General features: G+C 40.5%; 1 protein-coding gene across 9 annotated transcripts in view; it reads left to right on the forward strand.

Annotated features, from left to right (window-relative positions):
* Positions 1 to 24,988, forward strand: part of mdga2a (MAM domain containing glycosylphosphatidylinositol anchor 2a) — a 226,214-nt gene that overhangs the window by 171,396 nt on the left and 29,830 nt on the right. For all 9 annotated transcript variants that reach the window (XM_035392026.1, XM_035392033.1, XM_035392074.1 and 6 more), the window contains one exon: positions 24,440 to 24,617. In XM_035392026.1, the coding sequence (XP_035247917.1) occupies positions 24,440 to 24,617 (178 nt within the window). The remainder of the gene's footprint in view (positions 1 to 24,439; positions 24,618 to 24,988) is intronic.

Raw genomic sequence — 24,988 nt, forward strand, 5'->3', positions numbered from 1 at the left:
GGTAACTTAACTCAGATTTAGTTAGCACTTTTATTTGTCATCCATGAACACAAATTCTTTTTTTTTTCTTTTTGTAAAAAATAAAAATTAAGTGCAAATACCTTGCACATATGTCATAGGCTATTTTGGTAAAAGGTCCAGGTCGCAAACAGCTACGCTGCATGCTCTCATTTTGGACCTGAGGGCAGAGCATTAGCAGAAAATGGAAGCTGGGGATGCTTTCCAAATGTGTGCATCAGGTACCGAGCAACGATCACGCCGAGATCACGAGGAGAGATGGGCCTGGGGCTAAATGGCTGTTATTGTTTTGCGACACATAATGGATTTTTGACGATGCGAAGCATGATTCAGTAAGCAATCCGGGGCGTGAAAAGTGGTCTGAGAGCAGAACGGAAGGCTGCCCAGTGATGTGATGTGAATCCCGACCAGTGTGATGTCACTTCAGCTGCCTCCTCTGCAGTCTTTATGATAATGGCGCTGTGGGACGAGCGCGTCGTCTTCAACACCGTCTTCAACCCCGCACTTTCCGGTTAAATCCCACTTTGTCTTCCCTAACCTTTTTTCCACTGCCTTTTCTGCTGTGTTCTCACCTTGAAGAGTCAGGGGGAAAATAAATGAAAAAAGCCTCACTTCTCCTCTGGCATTCTCCCCTCCTGACTAACCGCACTCAGATGACATTCAGAGTACCCACGCTGCATTAAAACCTGGACTGAACTTGGTGAATTTTGTTGAATTATCTAAGCTGGCACTCTCTGTGACCTTGCCCTCCTACTCTCCTTCAGCTCGGTGATTAGACGGCAGCTCTTGAAAGCTTTCTGAAGTCACTGCATGGCGTCCGCTTGCAGAGAGCCAGCATTACTGTCCCTGCAATACTACATGGCAGGTATTGGCTCCTTCCAGCCCACAGGATTGTTTCCGTGTTCAGAAGGGTATCATAGATGGCCCTGTTTATATATTTTTTTCTCTGAGGGGGAAGGAAAAATGGTTAAAAAAGAAAGCAATTTGGTACTTGATGAAAAGGCTTTGGATACAAACTTCACTGTGCTATGGCAAGCGGTAGACACAAGGATTGCTGTAGGTCTCTTCTAGTTTTTTTTTGCTTAACTTATTTGAATGACAGTCTCACTGGCTGTTAACTAAAGTTAACTTAAGAAATGTACATTTGTACCCATTCAGCTGTCAGCGTTCATTATCATGAATAATCAGTCTAAACTGTGATTCATCTCTTTCCATCATTGTAGCTATTATATGTTGTACAAAGTGTGCTGTAGTTCACTACCTATTTATTTTGAGTGACGATACTAGAAGACTGGCTCAGTCTGCAGTCTTTTATACTGAAAACAATAGTAATGCAATCCATATTATTGCAGGCTGTTTTACCTGATCCTGTAAATATGTAAGTCATTAACTGTCATAAAAGAAGAAATAATACAACAAATATCATATAAGCACTACCCCATCCTGCCTACTCCACCCTCCGCACTGTTGGTTTCACTCATCTTCCCTTTTGTTTAGGAGGGACAGCATCTTCTCATTTCATTCCGGGGCCACAGGAGAGTATTGTGTTTGTGTTCTGTAAAAAATCACCGCGCCGCGCTTGTCACATCAAACCGCGGTTCTTGTTGACGAGACAAGCAGAGGATGGCTTTTGCTCTGTTCGCTGCCCTGCGCTTTATGTTTTTTTTCTCGGCCGTCCGAAGGTCTAAACGTGCGCGTGGATTTACGGGAAAAGGTCACAGTGCGCATGCTGCCCCAAGGGTCAGCATGTAATAAGGCACCGCCAGGAAACCCGTGAATTCTCTGCTCTGTGGGGTTGGCTTACGGATGCGGCTCCTGTGCGAAGGGGCGGGGCAGCGTAGGACTGAGTGCTGGGGTGATGCGCACGCCCCACTTCTTATGCAATCCACTGTGGAGAAGGAGAATGTGAATGTGAGTAGGGTTGGGCCTTTTTGGTGGCTCAGAATTCCACTGAGGAATCTTCTGCGTGAGCACTTAACCCAGCCAATAGCGTGGGTTACTCCCTTGTGCTCAGACCAATGGAGCCAGTGCCCCAGCACCTGGAGTGCTAATCATTCAAGAGCTTGGAAAGCAATTTGTTAGTGAAGTGGTCAGCACTGCTGCTCAGAGAAGAAGCTTGTTTAGGCCATTGAGAAAAATCCCCATTAGTGAACAATTCAGACTCGAGAATCATGTGGGAATTTAACTGTTCCAAATGAAGATGTGAGTGAAACAACTGAGCAATCACAACTGAAATTAAAACCAGGACCTCCCTCCATGACTAGAACTGTGCACTCAGCTCTACAGGGTGATGGACAGCATCTCTTCTTTCCCTTTTTAGACCCTGGCTACAGTGAAGAATGGAATGGATATATTCGCGTCAAGAAATGTTTGGCTAGGCTGAGCTGCGGCATAGAAAAACACAAGGAGAGGATGGCTCTGCAATTATATACATCCCTATATTTCCTATAGGCGATTCACCTAGGAGAAATCTAAACGCAAACATCCGTGATGACTGGTTGGCATTCCAATTCAATGCCTTATCCCTAGCCCTGTAAGCCAGGAAATCTTGTACTACTGAATACAAAATTTAAATCTGCAATTAGTATCACCAAATAGGATATGAAGACCAATGAAAATATTTTGTTTTATCATTGTTAAGGAGCTGGGTTGTATAACCCAGAGGTTGCAGTTTCAGCAGCACTACAGCTGTACTTTTGAGCATTTACATGATTGCTATGAAAAGATCCTATTAAAAAGATTTTTTTTTTTTTAATGTGGGCTTTGTAAGTTGTGTTGGATAACGGTATCGGCTGAGTATATATAATATAATAATTCTAGGTGTTGTTTTTAGTGATATGTTGCTGATTGCCTGTTACTTAATCACCTGAAAATTGCACACATCCTCACCCTCACAGCGCCATCTATCAGCTGTCACTGCAGAGTCATAATGACATCACGCGGCTTGATTTATTCCTCATCGGGACTGTCATTGCTGGTTGCCTCCCACTGGTGCTGAAAGTCAACTCTAAGCACACAAGGACACTGTTTTCTCCCTCAGTATGTCAAAAATAATAATTAATTGCACATCACAATTTGGCACACTGTCAGTCATCACTGCAGGTAACTGAGAATAGTTTTTTTTTATTGTTTCTGTTTTTGGGCACAGGAAGGATTTCTGTCTCAGTTCTGCTGTGTCTCACGCAGTATGTGCTCCATTTTCCTGGGAAGAGCTGAAGTATTATGCTAAAGCAGAGCGGTTCTACTTTGGCAGAGGGAATTCTGGAGGGGATGTGGACACGTGACCGGAGTGCTGTGCTGTGGGTTGAGCAGTACTTTTTCTGTGCAGTCAAGCATGGAAATGGCTCCAGTAAAACCATTTTTATACCACATATAGAGTGTCAAAGTTGCCTCAGTTGTCATTGCAATTTCCCAAGTGTGTGCATTACACAGGGAATTTGATTAGGCACTACACCAACTTAACCCCTTTCACTGAGACACATCACTGACCTCTGCTTTCAATCACTATTACTGATCCTGTCCTTAGTCCTGTGTGTAAGTATGTGTGTGCGTGCCTGTGCGCACGTGTGTGTTCATGTGTACTTGTGTGCGTGCATGTGTTTGTCTGTGCTTCTGTGATTTGGTCATTTAAGATCAAATATCTTGAATTTATTTTTACATTGTATTTGAAATTGAAGGCAAAATGTTTCTTGAGACCCTAGCTAGCTGGAATGTTCTTCTTGGTTCTGCTTTTGGTTTTGTTATTTTTTTGGTTCTGTTTTTTTCTTTCTCAGGATGTTAGCAGAATTGAACAGTAGGACAAGAGCAGAGACAGAGACCCAGACAGACAGGAAGTACAGAATATATGACAGGAGAGAACATTCCCACAGAATAAGAACTGTTTTCTTGTGGCTGTGGTATATTTTTCTTCAAAGGGAATCCTATGGAAAAAAAATCCTAGAAAGAGGCATTAGTCTGTAATACAGCAACTTGTTCACATTAACACAGTTCACACTTGATCCAAAGCATCTTTTTTCTTATATATGACAATGGAAGTTTTAATTGTGAATTATTGCATTTATATAGCACTTTTCCGAATGCTCAAAGTGCTTTACAGTGATGAAGGGGAACTCACCTCACCCACCACCAATGGTTAGCACCCACCTGGGTGATGCACGGCAGCCAATTTTGCACCAGAACACTCACCACACATTAGTGGAGGTGGAGAGGTGCACAATGGTGCAATGCATGGCTATTCTGTCCTCTAAATTCAACATAATGAAGGACAATTCAACATTTTGACTTTATTTGCAAAACACCTACTACGCAGTTCGAATTTCCCAACTCCTTTTAACACATCTCATCGCAGCTGGTGGTCAGTTGTCAGGACAGAAGCCTATGTGCTTTGCACAGACCTCTGTAGGTCATTCTGTCCAGCTCACCTCTGACATTTTACAGAGTGTGTCCTCAGGGGCATGGGCCTCTGCTAGCCATGACTCTGATTCTGTCGCCTCAGCATGCCACCTCACAAACTGAAATACTCTCATACATAATGCATCCCCTGTTGACACAAAAGTTATGTCCTCTCAAAAGAATAAAAGCCTTTTATGACTATGATGGTAATGAAAATTACCTCTCTGTTTATCTTTAATGTTTTATTTATTTGTGTAGCAAATGTCCTGCTTTAATGTTTCTTGCTAGGCGTATGTCTCTTCATACATTAAGGACCCTATTTGTGCAGTCATTTTATTGGAGCAATTTAGTGAAAAGGAATCAAAAGGATAGCGACAGTCCCTTGGGTGATTCAAACCCAGAACCTTCAGCATGTAAAGAGATGCCTTGCAGGTCCAGTATATTTACTGCTGGATTCTTGAAGATGTTCATTGAGCCTGTCAGGAATTCGTAAGAAGCCTCGTTCAGCTTGGCTTTTCAAATCACCAACCCCTCCAATCAGATACTAGCCTTTGTTTTTGCTTATGTGGTGTACTATACTGACTGCCTCAAATGACCTCTAAGGTTTGCAGTTTCGCTTTTATAACCCATGTAAGTTATATTTATGGGCTATGATTATATGACTTTAAAACTTTTATCACTAAGGTCTTGGATTTTACTGCTTTAAGAGTTTATGTTAACAGGAAATAAATCTTTATTTAATGATTTTAGGCCGTTTCAACATTTCAAACTTTTTTTTGCATGGATGACACTATACGACCTAAAGTATATGGACACCCCTTGATCTGGAGCTGTTTTCCATGGTTTGGGCTGGGCCCCTTCGTTCCAGTGAAGGTAGATCTTAATGCAATGACATTCTTGATGATTCTGTGCAACAGTTTGGGGTGGATGGCCCTTTCCTGTTTCAGCATGACAATGCCCCCTGGCACACAGCGAGGTTCCACACTGTCAAAATCAGTGTGAAAGAATTGACTGGCCTGCACAGAGCTCTGACCCCATCCAACACCTTTGAGATCATTTGGAAAGCCAATTGTGAGCCAGGCCTAATCGTGCAATCAGTGCCCTACCTCACTAATGTTCTTCTGGCTGAATGGAATCAAATCCCTGCAGCAATGCTCCAACATCTCGTATAAAGCCTTCCCAGAAGAGTGGAGGTTGTTATAGCATCAAAGGATGGACCAACTCCATTTTAATGCCCATAATTTTGGATTAGACGTTGGATGTCAGGTGTCTACATTATTTTGGCCATGTAGTGTATTTTTAAGTCCTTCACTGAATGTGCAAAACAGAAACCGAGAACTGGAAAGCATGGGAAAGAATTGGAAACTGGGGTATTTTTTCTTGCTTGTTTACATACACTGCTTTCCTAACTATTTTTCCAATGCCTCTAAAATCCAATTAAATAAGTTATTGGTTTAAAAATCACTTGTTTTATTGGAGGGTGGCAGACGGCATTTTTGTGTGGGGTGTACTTCCAAGTTTGTTTGCTATCTCACTTTGTCCTTATCTCTACTAAAGACATATATACATATAAATATTTTAGCTTTTGACACTTTGATGCATTCATTTCATATGTACTGTAAAATGTAAATGTACAGAAAAAAAGGGAGCCTCAACTTAACCACCTGACATGTGGTACTAGGGATACCAATACCATTATTGGATACCTAATTCAATACTACGGTTAAAAAAAGAAATCGCATATATTTTAGCGAACACTCTTACATTAACCCAAAGGTGTAAAATCACAAATATGTGATTAGAATGTTCTTAACTGAACATTGTAATACTGGTGCAAAAATCACTGCTGGTAATTAAAAACAATGAAATTCTAGAACACTGACTGAACACTGAATTTTGGAAAAAAAAAAAAAAAACTTACGAAAAACTTACACTTCTAATGTTTTAAAAAGCAATGACATTGAAAAAAAGGGTGGCATTCAGCCTTCAAGAATTTAACAGTTAACAGTAAGCACCAGCTAGTATTTCCTTCAAGTACTTAACCCACCATTATTCAAGTAAACAATAGTGTACCTGCATTCAATAATATACTGTATGCAGACGGTAATGTGTGCACGTGAGCAGGACAATATATTTCTCACAGGAAATGATTATTATTATTATTATTATTTTACTCCAGTGGTAATAAAACTTACAAGAAGTAGTCCTAAGTGCTTGTGTGTTGTTAGCCTTTATTGATTACCGTCTGAGGCTAGTATGACTTGCCAATGCAAGCCAATAGCCCTAACCTATAAAATAGATTTTTAACATTCCTTGTTCAATCGAGTGTTAAAAGTTAAAGCATTTGATTATGGTCAGCGGCACTGTAAAATTGTGTCACACTCTGGATAAACAGGAAAAGCCCCAGTAGAAGATGGGATTAAATTCATATTAAAACTCATATATTTCCTGGTTAGTCATTGACTTTGCTTGGCCGCTGTCATGAGCCAAGTGGTATGAACGTAGAGATGCTATTTAAATTCATGCATTGTTGACAAATGTCTTAATGTAATACAGCCTACCGATTTTTGCAGAGGTGGACAATCCAGGTTCAGAAAGTAAAAGTTCATCCCAGGATTTTGTTCCTGGATTTGCTAATGAGCACCATTCTTCAGCCAGGAGGTAGAGCTAAATCAGCTGACTGAGTTCAGGGGTAGATTAAATACATGGCAGGACTTTTACTTTCTGACCCCTGGAATGTCCACCTCTGGATTTTTGTGACTTTTAAACTCACACTTTCCTCAACATTACATCAATGATAAGAGTAGGAGCCTGAAGTTACCATAAACTGACAGATTTCACAACATTTTTCCAGGTCCTGGAACACTGGTCTTCGTACTTCTGACGTTTAAGGTTTTTAGGTTTAAGGTTAAACTATTATTTTAATCACAATGTTTATTCTGATTTTCAGAAATACATTTTTTGGTTGTCCTGCCTACTTATGTTTGGTGGAGTTATCGCTGCAGGGGCACTAGGCTACTGTTCTTACTGCTATTCTCTCGTGTTGGTAGGCTTCCCCACATTTCCTACACGTCTTTTTCTGCTTGTTGTCAGTCAGACAGGAGTGCGGTACCAATTTTGACTTTGTACGACTGATACTGTAAAAATACTAGTCCCATACCATTTTCAGAATTCTGGCTTTGACTTTGTACTGAAGTGTCATGTCATCCCTATGTGGTACAAAATTACTTACCAAACATTTCTTGAGGTTGGCATGCTAAAACTGGGGAGGATTGTATAATAACATGACAGATCTAGTACAGGATGCTAACAAATCATTATGGGGATAGGACCTTTTGAGGTCCCGTGGCTGTACTGGTTTATTGTTTCTCATATTGGCCACCAGAATTGCCTCCAGTCATAGCCTAGAAATCCTTGGCTTCATCCATAACCTGGACAGGTACAGCCACATTTAACATCTTATAGAACAGAATAAAACATCAAGGCTTCTGGAATCAGAGCATAATTTATCAGATTTGAATGAGAGATGAAAGATCTCCATTGGAAAAAAACCAATGCTAACACACACTGCAACATTTTGTGACTGTTGCATTCTGGCAGTGTTAATCATACACTGTTAAAGCAGCATTCCGGCAGTATTTTTTGTGTGGTGGGGTGTTGTGTTGCACATGTTGGTGGAAGGAGTGAAAAAAGTAGAGAGAGCAGTGAAGTGACAGAAACTTCTCTCTTCTGTGGTGTTCCTGCTACTTCCTTTGCCTGGGGGCTTGCAGACCCATCCTCATTGCACCCATCCATCTTGCTGGAGCCCCATGGCTTTATGACATGCAGCTGCTTTCTGACACGCGGTCCGCGGGACACCCTTATCTCCCTGAAACTTCCTCAGATCTCTGGCCCCCATGCTGCTTATCCTTTTAATTTCCTCGACGGTGACTTTTTGCCTCAAACCATCAGAGGTTCTTGCTGGCTGAGATGTGCACTGCTGTAAACAACATGAAAGTCTCAAGACAGAGTGCTGCTTCCACCCAGCATCGATGCATAATATTCCCATAATGCCTCCTGTTACGCCTGTCACAACATTTCAGCAACGTCGGTACAACGTTATGAGAACGTCACGTGTTAGGGGTGGGTTTTTTGCCCTGGTGATGAAATATTGCATTTTGACCCTTTGTGGTCCAGATGGAGGTATAAAGGCTTTGGGATTATGGGACTTAATGTAGGCAGTGGTTCGATGGAGACACACAAAGGGGGTTGCATTAATATACCGTAGCCCGTTGTCTGCATCATCTAATGGAGCACTTATGGGATGTGAAGCCAGTGAAAATGACTAGTGTTAATCCTTCTGTCATTTCACATACAAAGGCTGTGTCCACATTGCTTCATTTAAGCAATATTTGAGGAAACAGTAAAAAGATAAAAGGAAATACAATGTCTGTCAAATGCTGGATGTCAAATCAATGCAAATGCTTGAGATAGTGAAGGTCAGTTGACTGCAAAAAACTGAAAGCCATATCTGTACCTTGATTTCGTACAAACTCCCATGTTTAATTATTTAATTAGCGCAGCAATTTCTGTGACCTGACATTTTAGCTAAAAATCTTGATAAGCCCATAAATGACAGCTGATGGCTGTTCTTGTGCCCCTGTGCAAAACATTTACTGTGGTCTAATCTACAAATGGATGTCCATTAGGTATCTGAGGCCTGTTAGGCACATTAGCTAATGCACAATTGTGTATCCATGTTTTCGCTGTTGTGACAGAGCAACAGCTATACATGAGAAATATAGTGTTGTTTCGCGAGGGTTACTTTCACCTGAGGTCAGGCTGTTGTACTGGTTCTGGGAGATTGCAGAAGCTACTGAGATGAGATAGAGCTCACCCCAACCCAAACATCTATGGCCAATATTGCACCTCTTATCTCTATGTAAGGAGGAGGCTGGGGAGTGAGTCGTACATCACTGATAAGTCCAACCCCGTCCTTGTGTTCAAAGGGACCATTTAAATACATGCTAAATTGGTGGGGGTTGTTTATTTGTCTGAAAATCAGAAGCGACAGCCCCCTTATTGATTAATCCATTTACATTAATTGGCTGCTAAAGCTCTATTACAAAGTTGTTCCACCAAAACACAGGATATTTTAAAGTGTGGTCTCCTGTGTAAAGGTGGGGGAAGGCCCTTGACAAGGTGCACAATTTGCAGAGAATGAAGGGGACGCCTGCTTTCCTCCATCATCATTATTGCAACAAGCTGCTAAGTGCCTGGGCAATTGTACATGATCTATCACTGTGCAGTGATACATGCTAACAGGATCTGATCCAATGACAGGCATCACTGAAGGAGGAAAAATGGTCTTACTTCGTCGTACCCTGTCTAGGAATGCTGTAAATGGAATATTTATCAAACTGAGTTGCAGGACTTTTAAAAACACATCCATTTTCCCTCCCATCTCAAGGAGATTAATGAGCGTAGAGCATAAACATTCACTGTTAATTTATGAATTAGTTTAGTATCATTTAGTGTGCTGTGACTATAAAAAATAGCCACATTTTCTAGCCATTTAAACATTATTCCAACAGGACAAAGGTGTAGGGGGGAAATACCGTTACTAGCTGTAGAATAGTGAGGACAGATAATTAAGATGTGTCCATTTTAACAATCCTTACAAGTAGACACCAAGGAATGCAGAAGATATAAATGTATTACTTCATGCAGTGATCAAATGGCATAAAATTATAATCAGTCTTGTAAAATTAATAATTAAATCATGATTATGAATTTCAATATAAAATATTGAAATATAAAACAATAATACAATAATAACCAATGCTGTAACAACATGCATACGTTCTTTGAGGTGGTAGGCTTAGGCATTTATTCGAATAATGATCAGACCGGTGACAAGGTTTAGTAAAACATAATTTATTAAAAAAACATTTAAACTAAAATCCTAAAAAGCTAAATATTCACATATTGGAGCGAATTATGAATTGGCTTTTAGCATTTACTGTATCCTTTCAGTGCTGCCTTGCATAAGAGGATTGCTATCTTGATTTATCACAGTTAATGAATAGCATTAGCCTATTCACTTGCACATGTGGAGAACTACAAACTTCCTTAATTTATTTATGTTACATGTTTAAACATGGAGGCTCACTCTGGTGCTCTGTTATACCTCGCTTAGCTTGAGCTAACGCAGGATTCGTTTACCAAAAGTAACAAAGCACTTAAGCAGCTTTATGCTATTTGAATAATTATGTCCTTCAATGGGGTCTCTTGTTGTAAACGATTGCTTGAACCTTACTTGAACCTTCCATCGCTCCTCTAATGAAAAACCATGAATTGAGGGACGTTGACCCATATACATTTGGAAGTTTGTGGGTGAGAAAGGAAGGAACTGGAATCTGGAATCAAGTTTTGCGCAAATACACCAGAATCACGTTTTTTTTTTTTTTTTTCTCGTGTACACCCAAATAGAAGTGAAGAACCTCTGATCCCATTGTTACAGCTGACACATCAGCTGGTCAGGGAAACCCAAAATGACAGGCATCACTGTGATGTAACAAAGCTGAGGTTTCTTTGATCACGTGATTTGAAGCAAGCCTCAGAGCAGTACTTTGAAACAGCAGTGATATGAACACTTGACACCGTGTTGACGCATGCGTATCGAGCATAACATCTCTAGACCTCACAAAGATGACTGTATTTTGGACTCCATTATACAAATAGCACTAATTCCCTGAGGTAGGAAATGTGTTGAAATGCTTTTAAACTAATCAAATATATATGATGCTCTATATAGAAATTTGGCATGCTACCCACTGTGAAACTCTGCACAACCAAGTGTTATTGTGTCTCTTCTTTTGCTATATCAAAATTAAAGTTAACTTGTCTGGGATAACTTGCCCTCAGATTACTATGAATCGGCATGACATCACCATTCTCCCAATTTCAGGAGAAAAGATAAAGATATCTAAAGATAAAGATAGTTATCTTTATGAAGTATAGATAAAGATATTGGTTCCACTTTGCTTCTTAGGGATTCATCTCAGGTACTTAGCTGCAACTGTGTATTCAATATGCTAAATAGTATGCTCACTATTAGTCATGACTAAAGAATAAAAAGCATGTGGGAATATGGAAAAGTCACATGTTTATGGAATACTCACTGGAATTGCCTTTTTTTCCCTTTACAGTAATTTGCCTCACAAATATGCCATCCTCCTTCGAATTTAAATTTGAACTGAAAATGATCGGTTTTAGCAGGTCATATAGTATAAATCAGACAGAATAACTGAGTGTCGATGCTTCATTCAGGAAAATTCAATGACAAAAAAATACAGGGAAGGTGGCTAGTCCATGAAAATGAGCATACAATTATGAGGCTTAAGGACAGCACTCTTCTTGGAAGAGTGTATTAAATCAACGAAAAAATAAAGACTGACGCTTTTCGTAGCCAAGCTCCTTCATCAGAGTAAGGAGACATTCTATCAAACAGAGAGAAAAAGGAAGTGTAATCACTTCAATAACATCCATGTAACAATCACTTAGCCTACCCACGTGTGCCCAAAGGCATCAATTAATCAATCAATCAACTGCTCAATAACGAATCACAGAAATTCCAATCACAGGCAAATAACATACTTGTCATAAGAAGTTAAATCAAAGGGAAATAATTTATACCTTCATTTAAACCAAAAGACACCAGTTTGTAAGCGTAAAATCAAATATGCCTTCTTTAAGAAGCAACTGAATTAGGTCTCCACCTCGTTCAGGGGGGCACACTCGCTCTATGCCCACAAACCGTAAGGTATGTGGGGAAGAACCACGTCCCCCCTAATGTTTGGCAATGGAATGGTCTAAATTCTTATTGCGAATGGAGGCTTTGGGTTCCACAATCCTTAACTAGAGGGCGCGTTTAGTTTGCCTCACATGTGACGTACTGCAAATTCAAATTAGCATTTAAGTCACACCTGTGACATTACAGTTAATGATTACCATAATTTTTACTGGATGACCAGAAGGTGGACGGGCAAAGGTTTTAAATGTATTTGCACAATTAATACAATTACCACATTTAAAATTACCGTCTGATCAATTGGGAAGCCAACTTAAAGCTTTTGTTGAGAGGTTTAGGCCACAATGATTTCACTAACCTATCCGCTACATTGGATGGTCTCCTAAAACTAATCCTAGGGGATGTCAGGTTAATAAAACATCTCAGGATGGGATCACTACTCAATATAGACCAATATTTTGATATCATTTGTTTAAATTTTAGTGGAGAGATATGAATATTCAAGAGAAAAATAAATGTTCTCTTCTACTCAATTTTCATTTTCTCATGATTTTGTGCAAGGTAAAAAATCCCTGTCAGTCAATAGAGCTCATTCAAGGGTTATAAATTATTGCCCTTTGATTTAAATTCTTATGACAAGACTTATTGCTCTGGATTTGGAGTTCTGTGACTTGTTATTGAGTAGTCAATTGGTGCCTTTGGTCACATGTGGGTACACTAAATGATTATGATATGGATGTGATTGATTGAAGTGGCCACATTCCCTTTTTCTTTCTGTGTGATACCCGAGGCTCATTCCAAGTGCTTATTTTATCTGTCCTTGTTGCCATGGTCCTCACCTGAACCCGCAATCGATCAAAGTCCTCCATCTTTAAGGACATTCTAACCCGTAAAATATTCCTTGAAGGAGCTTGGAGTGAAGAGCTAGGAGGCTATCGAAGGATGCTTGAGCAAAGAAACACAATGTTTTCAGAACGCATGATGTATAAGTGATCAACCTGTGGATCCAGCTCTCCCCATCTGCCACGTCTTAATTGATGTAGCTTCAAACTGACACTTGAGTGGACAAGTTTTCCTAGTACGCCTTTCCTTGACTCCTCTGTCCTTGTATCCTTCCTTGTGATGAAAGGATGTGAGAAAAGGACGCAAGGAGGTAAAATAAGTGATTGGGAAGAGCCATATCCCCCTTTCTTTGATGAAGGAGCTTGGCTTTTTTCCCTTGATTTGATAAATTCTTGGTAAATTCTTTCAAGAAGGGTACTATCTCTAAGCCTCATAACAATATAAATTAGACATTGATTGTACAATTAAATTTAGTGGATAAAAAATAATAAATGAAATAAAAAATAAACGAATAAAAGAACTAGTGATCTGAGGTTAAATGACTCGTCGGCTAGACTACTGCCTTTTCACAAAATGTCTGCAGCAATGTCTGAGTAAATGCGGGTGTTTCAGGGGATGTGCGTCCGTTCTATGGGAGGTCGTGTAATGAATGCTCTCTGGGCCTGATGTATTTTGAATCACAAGGTACATGGAGAGGAAGGAATTAGCATGAGCAGAAATCCTTCTCTCTCACTCATGCTAAAAAACCGTGCAATGATGACATGAATGAGAAAATGGAAGCCTGTTACCACGGCAACAAACAAGGCATTTTACGCCCGACTGGCATCGTGTATTAAATGGCTGAGCAATATGGGGGCTACACTCTTGCTGGATAGTCGGAAGGCTTAGAATGATGTATTGTTTTTTTATTATTATTGGTTTTATTTCTATTACTTTTAGACTTTGTTTGCATCAATCATTTCAGGTGATTGTATTTTCTTGGATGGACCCTATCTGCTCATGAATACTCTGCCAAAAAAAGGGACTTGAATGTTTGACTCACTTTGTCGTTCCAAAGCAGATACACGGTTTATTTTTACTGAGGTCAGGGTGCTTTGCCTGCTTTAAAGGGATATCAATCAGATTACAGCTATAGTGCTTAAGACCATTCTTTTTTTTATATGTTTCGGAATGAGGTTTTAAAATGCGACTGATTGTTACGGCTCCCAAGACAATACCTGTCTGAGATGCTAGCAGGGGGGACTTTATGACTTTCACCTTAACTGGAAGGCAGGGCTTGTTGAACAGCATCGATGCCTTTCATGAATTAATTCTGGGCTTTACAGTTAAACTTTCACCGGCTAGACTCAAGGGGATAGACCTGCATATATCCCCTAGATGATGGTATTTGAATAAAGGTCATTTGGGAGGTAACGAAATGTCAGAATTGTGGACAGCAAAAGTGCAGCTGTAAAGGGCAGTGGGTAGGGTACGGTGGAAGGGGGGGTGAGAGCTCTCAGGCTCAAAGTGATAAGCATCTCGGTCAATAGGAATCACGATCAAATCCTCCAGCGTGACCAGCCATCTGATCCAAGTGATGTTAAGAGTTTAGAGTGCCTTTGTGGAAAATAATCTGGAGGGGAGACTGAGCTTTTTATCCCTGCACAGAGGTAGGTCAGACTGAAATGGTTCATTATAACATTGTCTTCTATAATATACAAGTGAAATAATTAAAAATATAAGTAATTCTGGTCACAATTTTCATTGTGCAGCGAACCTGCATCTCTTAATAGTGCAAAACATAATTGTGCTGTTTGGACAGTGACTAAGTAGCCTAGTATGATGATTTTATTAGAAAACTGTAGTAATTTCTCAGGTTTGTTTAACCCCAGGGAATCTGTTAGTCCGAGAGCCCACACAAGGTGTGACTGTTCTTGCTTCACCGTAGATTACTTTAATTCCTTAGCACAAATGTGTTTATCTCGACATGCTCAGTTTCTCGTGTGTAGGATCTCCACGGCAACAGCCGTTAAGGAAATCTCATCAGAGGCTGCAGTTTGTTGCCTATGATTAGTGATGTTCAAAAAGGCATCTGATTAGACACCCTCACACTGTTTCTCAGGGGTCCTTCAGAGGCACCTGTGGGTTTTGACTGGGGTCTCTTGTTGAAAATGGTTTAGGGAGTGTGTTCAGGGAGAGATTGCTCAGGGGCCAAGTGATGTTAATTAGAAATCTGCTTCATGCCATGTTGATTCATGGCACTGGCCCCTCTCTCAAGATTAAGAGCTTCTGCTGTCCCCCATGCAATGATGGACTATTCTCATCTTGCCCTAAGTCCAGTAAGGTAAGACTACCATTTCCCTCGGTTTTTCAGAGGTGAGAAGCAGTGCTTTATTAAGCTATGTTCAATCTTGCAATTATTTTTTTACCGCGGTATTACTGGTCTTCAGTGCAGGGGTGTCAAATCGTATCCAAAAAGGGCTTTTGTGGTTGCAGGTTTTTGTTTCAGCCCTGCACTACGACACCGATTCAACTGATTAGCAAGTGATTGGTCTTCAGTTAAGACCTTTATGAGTAGAATCAGGTGTCTTAGTGCTGGGCTAAAGCAAAAACCTTCTCCCCTACCAGCGGAGAGGACATGCAGTTGATATGGTTTACAGCAGGGCTGCACAACCCTATCCCTGGAGATCTACTAGGTTTTCATTTCAACCCTAGTTTGTGCTCCTGTTTCTACAAATTAGCAGCTCAACAGGATCTGTAACTGTTGAATGATGTGTGCTTTGTTAGAGTTGGAGTGAAAACTTACAGGACAGTATATCTTGGCTAGCCCTGATTTATAGTGAAGTATTAAACATAGAACACACACACACACACTCTCTTGTGCACCCGATAACTATGTTCACACAAGATAGACAAGATGGATTCTGTTATTGTGTACAATCCATTAGAAATAAAACAAAGGAATGATTCCATTCTGCCTGTTACCCATCCAAGTCATTCCCAGTCCAACCCATGCCTCATATACCAGTTTAGAGACTGATATCCCTAAATAGCATGGCTTTTGAAACTGTAGTGCTCACACAAAATCCATGTTGGCAAAGGGACAGCATGAAAATCCCTAGCAAACAGGGATAGATTCAAGCCCTGGACTGTGTAGTACTCATAACAATAGCAAATAATAATGGAAAACAATAATTGTGTTTATGTAGATAATGATACTTTATTGTTAGGGGGAGGGAATAAGTGACACACATTGACCATGGTGAATGACCTGTTTTAACAAATCTTATCATTCAGTGAGAAGTGGTTTTTAAGTGCAAGAACGCTCGCTGCAGGACAGCTGAGGTGGCAGGCAGGAACGGATTTCATTAGAAAGGTCATTATTAGACCAAGGCAGAAAGAGCTATTTTCGGAATGTTGCGTAGATGCCAGAAAACACCCGTAAATTCTGAGATGTGCCACAGCACCGGCAGCAATCATAATGAGGCAAGGACCCTGGAAACCATGCAAGGACTGTGCCTTTCTCATTCTCGTGGTCCTTTTCTCTTCTAAGCTGTTTGAATATTAGTGGTTTATGAATATCTTTCAGAAAAGATCTATTTTTTTAATCTATTAAAAGATTAAAAACAACTGAAATCCTGCCAGACTGCAGCCCTCCAAAAGTGGGATTGCGAAGCCCTGTTCGAGGATGGGTTAATGACAGTGAATTACACCTGCAGACATGCAGTGTGTCCTCTGAACCTCAGAGGCCAATTCGCTGCTGATGTCAAAAAGCCTGTCGCACCAAGTGGATAATCACTGTATTTAAGAGCACACGAGTCACATGTTCTCTTCCCCCGTTGCACTTTAGAGTTTGGGGACTGAACCCCCCCTCAAGGAAAAACAGAGCAGACAACCCTGCAGGAAATTGGATCCATTCTCAGACCTTATAGTTTAGATTCAAGTTCCATTGACGAGGATAATGGTGGGAAGAACCATTTGATAACCAACCCCCACTCACCCACATAAAGACATCGCTAGGACCGTCAATAGTGCGGAAGAGGTGGGGGTTTGTATGTATCTAGGTAAGAATCAATTTTAGTCTTGTGTAAGGTTTCTTCTTGCACTGGATCGGTATCACTATTGGAGTAAAGAACAGGATGACAATATGTATGGGCAGCACATCCTCAGCCTATCCCATTCTTCACTGCGTGTAACTCACCTTGCCATTTTTATTATGAACCATTCTGCCCTCATCTTAGCCACCAAGAGACTAATCACACGACTTGTCCTCGGCCACTCCCGTCCTCAAGTTCACATTTGCGACTAATCTCTTTTGCTCATTTGATTTTTTCCCCCTCAACAAGTCTGTTTCCCAGATCGTGATCTGATTTCATGGATGGCGGGTCAGGTCTTTGGGCTAAAGTGGGGAATTTTTTCTTCTCCATTAACATGCATTTTTCTTTTCGATTTGGAAATTGCTTCTTTGTCATCGTGCTTCTGTGTGAAAGAGACATAACGCACAGCTGAAAAGAACTGCTATTTTCCAACAGGATGTTTTTTTTTTGTTGTTGCCATAATCACTTCATGCTCCCTCTCATTTTGTACCTGCTGCTGGGGAGGAGGTGCATTGCAGTGAAAGTGAACTGGGGGAGACATCACTCATTATGTGTCCACTCCGGCTTGATTCATTTTTGTAATGTAAACGCTTAATCTATACAGTTTGCTGCCATTTTATTGTTTTTATTTATGTTTCTGGTGGGAAGACTGGTTGAGGCCATGGACAGCAAGCTGTGGTCGAGCTTTGAGATTCTCACAAATATCAGAGCGCTGCTGTCAGTCTCATCTCAGTGCTGTCAACATTAATCCTTTTTTTACTCACCACCTCACAGCCAATCTGGTATTTCATTTCCTACAAAGAGGTGATTGAAGAAAGAAGAAAAATATTTTAACACGATACTTTCCGGCATTTTTTTGTTGTTGTTTTTTTAAACAGTTGAAACAGTCGTTAAGAAGTTACTTGGATGTCACACTATCACATATCCACACACAAGTGTGTGTGTGTGTGTGTGTGCATGCACTCTTATGTGTGTGTACTGTATGTGTACACAGATATATGAGTGTGTATATGCATGCAGAGGTATGAGTTCCAGAGCATGCATGCATGTTAATTATGACAGAGAGTAACGGGGTCAGGGGGGTTGTTGTGTGTGTAATGCACTAACACAGTGAGGGAATAGCTCTTGTCTGGCTTTCCTGCTGCTCTCTGGTGACCACTAAAGTCTGGAGAGTCCAGCGTTTCATTAAGCACTGGAGGGTCTGGAGAAAGAACTGTGACTCAGAGAAAACAGTGAGGCATTTAACCATAATCAGAAGTAAGCTTCAGGGGAAAAAAACAAACTCATTCATGCTTAAGTGTCACATTAACACATGTAATGCCATATAATATAACTGGATCATTAACTAAGAGAGAACAGGAAACTAGCCCACAAATGGCAGGGGCATTTCACAGTGCCCAGCCTAGTGAGCCAGGACCTTCAGCTACAGTTTTATTGAGTGAAGGCCAAGATGGACAGTGGGCACAGGGCAGTTTTTGCAAAAATGCAGGAATCTCATCCAGTTATTCCTTTAATTAGCCATCGTCAATATGTGCATTTGCTTTCACCATTTTATAACAAGTGGAGAGAAATCAAGTCTGTGTTATGACAACAGTTTTCTATCCTATCCATTGAAGTATTCAAATTGATATTTATGTCCTTGGCAACTGTTAGAGGCACGGAGGTGATCTGTGAAGTCTGGAAGAAATTATTAGTAACCATTACAAATTACATTATAATGATGGCCAGTGACTCTGATGGTGTTTTCTGAAGTTGTTTAGACAAAGCAGGTGTGTGGTACAGACTGGGATATTCAGGGCTGATGTGTGAAACGTAAAAATGTGAAGAATATATTTTCTTGGCTCCAGCTCCTGGAAAGTCACAAGGGTTGCCAAGCTGGTGTCCAAATCCTAAGTGAAAGTGATATATTCAGTCTGCAAAGGAAGCTAAACCATGGTGATGAACTGCCAAAAAAAAACCCCCCAATGTCCTCAACTTTGTTCATTTTGGAGAAGTCCAATCCTTTTCTCTTACCAAACTGCCAATTGGCTGCAAACTAGGCACTTAGGGAGCACAAATATGGCTTTTTGCTCAGAAATGAATCTTAGTGTCTCAGCTGTGTGTTTAAGAAATTGACATGATTCTAGACAAAAAAAGTATAGAAAATGGCGGATAAAAAAAATCAGTGGAAAATCAGTCAATACAAAAGTAAAAAATAAAAAAAAGCTGTCTGAGGATGAATTCAGACAGGTTGGTTCGGGCGAGCTTTAACCTCGGGATTGATGAAGAAAAACCTGTAGGTGTGCTTCATTTTCCATTTACTTCAGCTGCACTAGTCACATGGGTTGGGCTTTCAGAGTTGTAGCTTAGATGCACAGACACCGTCCATGGTGCTGCAGTACCTCCAGTTTCATACTTTCATACTGGAGGAGGCCATGGCTGTGACCTGGAATCAGGATGCATTCGGGGCACCTCCTTGCACAGTGCCAGAAAGCTTTGAATAGAGCCAAGATTGAATAGTAAGTCATGAAAGGAACTAGAGGTCTCTGAGGGGTCTTTTAAATAACTCCACTCCTACAACCTTCCTTCAAAGGTCATAATAAGGGGAATTATTGAAGTGGGTGGTTTTGACACAGGCTTTACTCCTTGATGATATCGACTGTGCCCATTTCTGTATAGCTGGGTAACGTGGGCAATTTTGCCCAAAAAATAACCAAGGACTTGTTGGATTTTCTTCTTCATTCTCATTAGTTTCTCTCATATTTGTTCTGAAAGCATTTATTCTTTCCCAGAATACCTACTTGTGATTATGTAGGCTGGCATTCAAGCAAAATTTGTCCTTTGAAGGCATTGTACCATTTCTTCATAAATTCAGTTTGGTATGTTTAAGTGATTTCTGAACTCAACACAATGGATTTGCGAAGAAGTTGAGAGATATTTGTTTGTGGATAATGAACCACGTTTGTGACTCGTCTTTTATCTATGGATCTTGATACGCACATTTGTCAATAATATTGTGACTAAACTCTCTCCATAAACAATCACTTAACTTTTTTTTGGACAGCTTATTTTTGTAAGATTGTGGCCAGGTACAAATTGATTTGTATGCTAGTGATCTGCATTATGTAAATGAGAGATGAGAATAAAAAACAATCATCTGTACCAAAGCTGAGGGCAAGAGGCAAAGGATTTGCCTTAATGTAAAGCTGCAAGTAGGAAATTAGAAACCATGTAGAAACAACATAATTGAATGTACAAAAAAATCTGGTTAGGGGGCTAGGGGAGGGCCCCCCAGTGAGAAAAACGCTGGCTCCACAGGCCTACTGGCTTTACCACTACTTCTATTTTCTTCACATGATTTAGCCAATCAGGTTTTATTTGTCCCAGGTGAACTGGCCGGGATACTTTCCGGCATTTTCATCAGGTCCGTGAGAGCCAGAGCAAGCAGAGTCCGCAAAGCGTGGTACATTGGAAACAATAATACAAGCCGTAGCCGTATCTCTGCCAGCAGCTGGGGCCAAGAACAACATCCATCAGCGCACCACTGCTTGCCAGATGCAATGCAGGACACCGGGCTTGTGTATGGGTTACATGCTCATTGATTCTCCTCAGCAAATGTTATCATTCAACAAGAGCCTTTGATCGCTGGTTTGAACGGCATTGTTGCTGTGTAGGTACAGCTTTATGTAGAAGGGTTTTCTTTTTTTTAAAAGGAAGCAGGATATTCTCACAGAATTTAAAATCATCATCCGATAACTCTTCTGTAACATTTATCGCACATGTCTACCCAGAATGTTCAGTTTTTGCTCAGTGTATAAATATTTGTTTAATAATTACATAATCATATCTGAATGATGTTGTCATTAGTGCATTAGACAAATCTGTTCAGCCTTTTTTGTCAGTCTTCTTTGAACTTTTCGCTGCTGGTTAATGATAGAAGTGCTTTGTAGAATGATGTATCCTATATAAGCATAGTAAAGTGTGCAGTAAGTTGTCACAATTATGGATCAATGTTTTAGTTTTTTTTTTTTTAATGAGAGGATTCAAGATTGGCTTCCAAATGACCAGGGTTTATCCCAAGTCTTTCACAGTGAAGTATCTCATGCTGACACTTGGCCCGCAATTATGAGACACTCGGTTGGAGTTTGTTTACTGCAGTGGTATTTATGCCCCCGAGTCCCTTGGAGAATTTTGAGAGAGAATTGGTGGTGTTGTATTTTAATTAGCTGTGTTCTCACTCCTGGCTAAGACAGTTCATAAACGCAACACCAAAAACTTATTTATGTACTTACTTATGTTCAAAAATGTTTGATGACGTCACCCCATCATTTGTGCTGTTCAGGATACATTTTGCACAATTGAACAGATTAATTTAGCGGTCAGAGTGCTAACATAATGTACCACAGACTAATTCACAGCATGTTGCCACAACCTCTTCTTGGGGTTTTTGTTTATTTGTGTGCAGATTTTTGAATCATTGCTATTCTGTTTAAATGAATTGGTTATCTTCTTGCGGTTAATTTCTACAATTGTGTCAGATTGTTTTACAATAAAAAACTTCCACAAAGGTTTTATTACTTTTTTGCAGTGTTAGTAAAACCCAGGATTTCTGTGTGTGTTCTTGTGTGTGTGTGTGTGTATGTCTGTGTTTGTACGGTATGCGTGTGTGCATGTGCATGTGCACATGCCTGTGTGTGTTCATTTTTGTCTCCATGTTTCTATGTGTTATATATGTCTGATATTTCACTCCTTTATAAGGACATCTCTGTAGCCATTATTATCTTTCTATTCACTCAGTGGTCTGCTTCTGGGGTGACATTTTAGTCCATTGCTGCCTCCTGATAGCCCTAATAGAAACTTTTGTGTGATTTCAGTACACTCTGTCAAAAGCCTACTGTAAGTAAAGTTTTATTTTTATATATTTTTTTGAGAGCAAAATGCCAATTTTTCTTAGACTCTTGAGAATCCCTTTACAAAGTCTTTATTTTTTTCTCAACAGCCCTGCTGTTTCACTCAGTGTGCAGGGATGCTAAGAATGAATGCACCCAACATTCACACATTCAGCTGCAATTATCCATTTGAATTACACAGCCGGTAAGGATTTCTTTTTTTCCCCAGTGATGAAAAGATCAGCCACTTTTTGTTCCTTTCCATTTTCACTTTTCCTTTAATGTTCTTCTTGTTTAGTGTCTGCTTGGGGAAGAGAGCTTCTAAAGTGGATTTGACCATTTCTCCTATAACTTGACAAATGTCGACTCTGTCCATTTATATTTAGGCTGACCTGAGAATTTTCTCTTCCGTATGTTTTAGACTCAATATATTACTGTGATGCGTAATGAAAGCTCACATCTTTATGATGTCAAAGTTGTGATGCTTTAAAGTAGGGCACAGCTCTCTGAGTATTTAGTGTTTGTCTTGATCGGCAAGCTGATTTTCTTCCCATTCATCAAGCCAAAGTGAGGATCATTAACAACAATAAAAGAAAGAACTTGGCAGAGCTCGTGCCTGTGTGAAGTCCAAGCCAACTGAATCACTATTACAGTGGCAGAAATTAAGAATATGGGCCTCTGTGTTCTGTGTACTAAAACCTGGGTGTTTTCCACTCTGTTCCTTCAGGAATAAAAGAGAACCATCATGGTATTTCAGTAGTGTTTTGGATGTGGTCTGTAGTTTCTAATTGGGATGAACTAGAATGGGAGCCTCGGAAAAGAGACCTATTTGGGGACCGCTCCAGCCTGAACCCATAAAGAACATTGTGGCACTGAAGTTGTTTCAAACAGCCCCTAAAGCTGTCCTGTTGTTTTCCACCCAGACCTTCAGGCAGGACCACAATGCATATAATCCCTTTCTTTCCTCTCCAAATAATTGCTTTGTCAATTTGTTTTGGTTCACCATTAACTTTAGCAAGTAGGATCAATGGGGCTCAGCTATTGGATTGTACATGGTTGCCAAATGTTGCCAAGGCCTTCCAGTTATTCGTGAATTTTTAATGTACACAAATCTGAGTCTAAATTGTACAGTATCACATGGTTAATCAAAAGAGAATGACTTCCACTGTGAGTAGCCAATGGGTATGGATCATGACAACACATTGTGTATTTCAGTGCCAATCAGCCTTTCCAAACACGCTCAAAGATCACAGTTCATTGCAAGTCTTTTAGCATCAGCAGCTGCTGTTGATTGTCATAAACAGATACAGAGTTGTGTGTAGAAAAGTTGGTTTATTGGTGGCAAATACAAATGGTGGGGGGGGGGGGGGGGGGGGGGTCTGTGCACGGAGATTTGTCAGTACTCAGAGGTAAGTGTGGAGAAATTAAGCAGGTAGGGCAGGCAGACAAATTACACAGGCAATTATCAATGCGTGCCAAGCATAAACAGCTGAGTTCTAATGCTTTCCCATGGCCCTACCTTTTCAAATGACTGTAATTTCTTAATTGCACTCGCACCTCACTCCTGTTTTTTTTTTAATTGACATAATTATTCCACCGCAGCTTTCGAATGTCTGCTGCTCATTGTTTCACAGACTGTGTTCTGGTACCCCTCCTATTGAAGGGAATCAGTCGAATTGGCAGGAACCTTTTTGCCATATGGCATCAGCGAGAAGAACGTATGCCAGGAGGCAGAGGAGATATGGCGCATTCCTCGCTGCTTGGTCTGATATGTATAGCACCCTGCCAGGAGGCGTGTCTCATTTTCCTGGGTAAGGAAGTAAAACCTGGTATATTTCTGAGGAGGAGCGGGTGGCATGCAGTCTAAGTATGTGATTGCTGCATCCGCCATTTCTATGGAATTTACCTCCTCAGAGATCAGGATAAGGCTCAACATGACAGGGCCACCCCATAAGAGAAAGTTTCAGGGGGAGAATCCACAAAAAGACTGAGGTGTTTTTTTCACCTGTTAAACCATCGTGAGTAATAGAAAATGTTACCTTTGATTCACAAAGCCCACACAATGGAAGGAAAGTACATGAAACCACACTACCAGGGAAAAAGCAACAAGGTGCACTGTCTGGGTCATGCAAAAACAGCATGAACTGTGCTCAGCATTTTTCCTAAATGGATCTACCCCTCAGTTTGTCCTTCATTATCTGAAATTTAAGCATTGTTATTTTTTTCCCACAAAAAAATATTTTATTTTGGAAGATCAGGAGTGTTCTCACTATGTACTTTCGTTATCTTAGACATTTCAACATCTGTCCCATTGGACTTCTACTTAACTGTTGAGCAGTGGAGTTGAAAGGAAGGAGTGGTGAACAAATCCGCAATACCAGATAAACTTTACAAAGTAAATCCTGCAATCAGAACAAACAATCAAATGACCCATTTGTCCTTCTTTCCAGACAGGGCAACAAAGATGGTGGGAGCAGGAGATCCCGATTGAGGGCATGATCCAGAAGGGAGAGCTCATCACATATAATCTGACCGAGCTTATCAAGCCAGAAGCGTATGAGGTTCGCCTCACCCCCATCACCCGTTTCGGAGAGGGGGACTCTACCATTAGGATCGTCAAGTACAGCGGTAAGTGGGCCTCCCTCCTTTTGCTCATACACCACCTGCACCACCTCTGTTGGCACACCACCCTCATTGCACCTATTAAAAGTGTTGACACATGAGAAGCCAAGGAAGCGCTGTCAGCATACTATCATTGTATCCACTTACCTTGACTTGTTGTTTTAGTACAAACTTATAAATCAAAGCATCTGTGGTTGAAATAGCATGGAATGGATATATGAGTTGTTTGGGAGGTGTTTGCAGTGAACAGTGTCAATGGTAGATCTTGAAGCAGACTATCTGTGTTTTTGGGGGCTTTGTCGATGGCATAGCTTCAACATTCTTTGCTAACACCCGTAATGATGTCACAAGATGGCGCAGATGGAGCTGAGGGCTTT

This window comes from Anguilla anguilla, chromosome 1 (genome assembly GCF_013347855.1).
Source record: "Anguilla anguilla isolate fAngAng1 chromosome 1, fAngAng1.pri, whole genome shotgun sequence".
Lineage (NCBI taxonomy): Eukaryota > Metazoa > Chordata > Actinopteri > Anguilliformes > Anguillidae > Anguilla > Anguilla anguilla.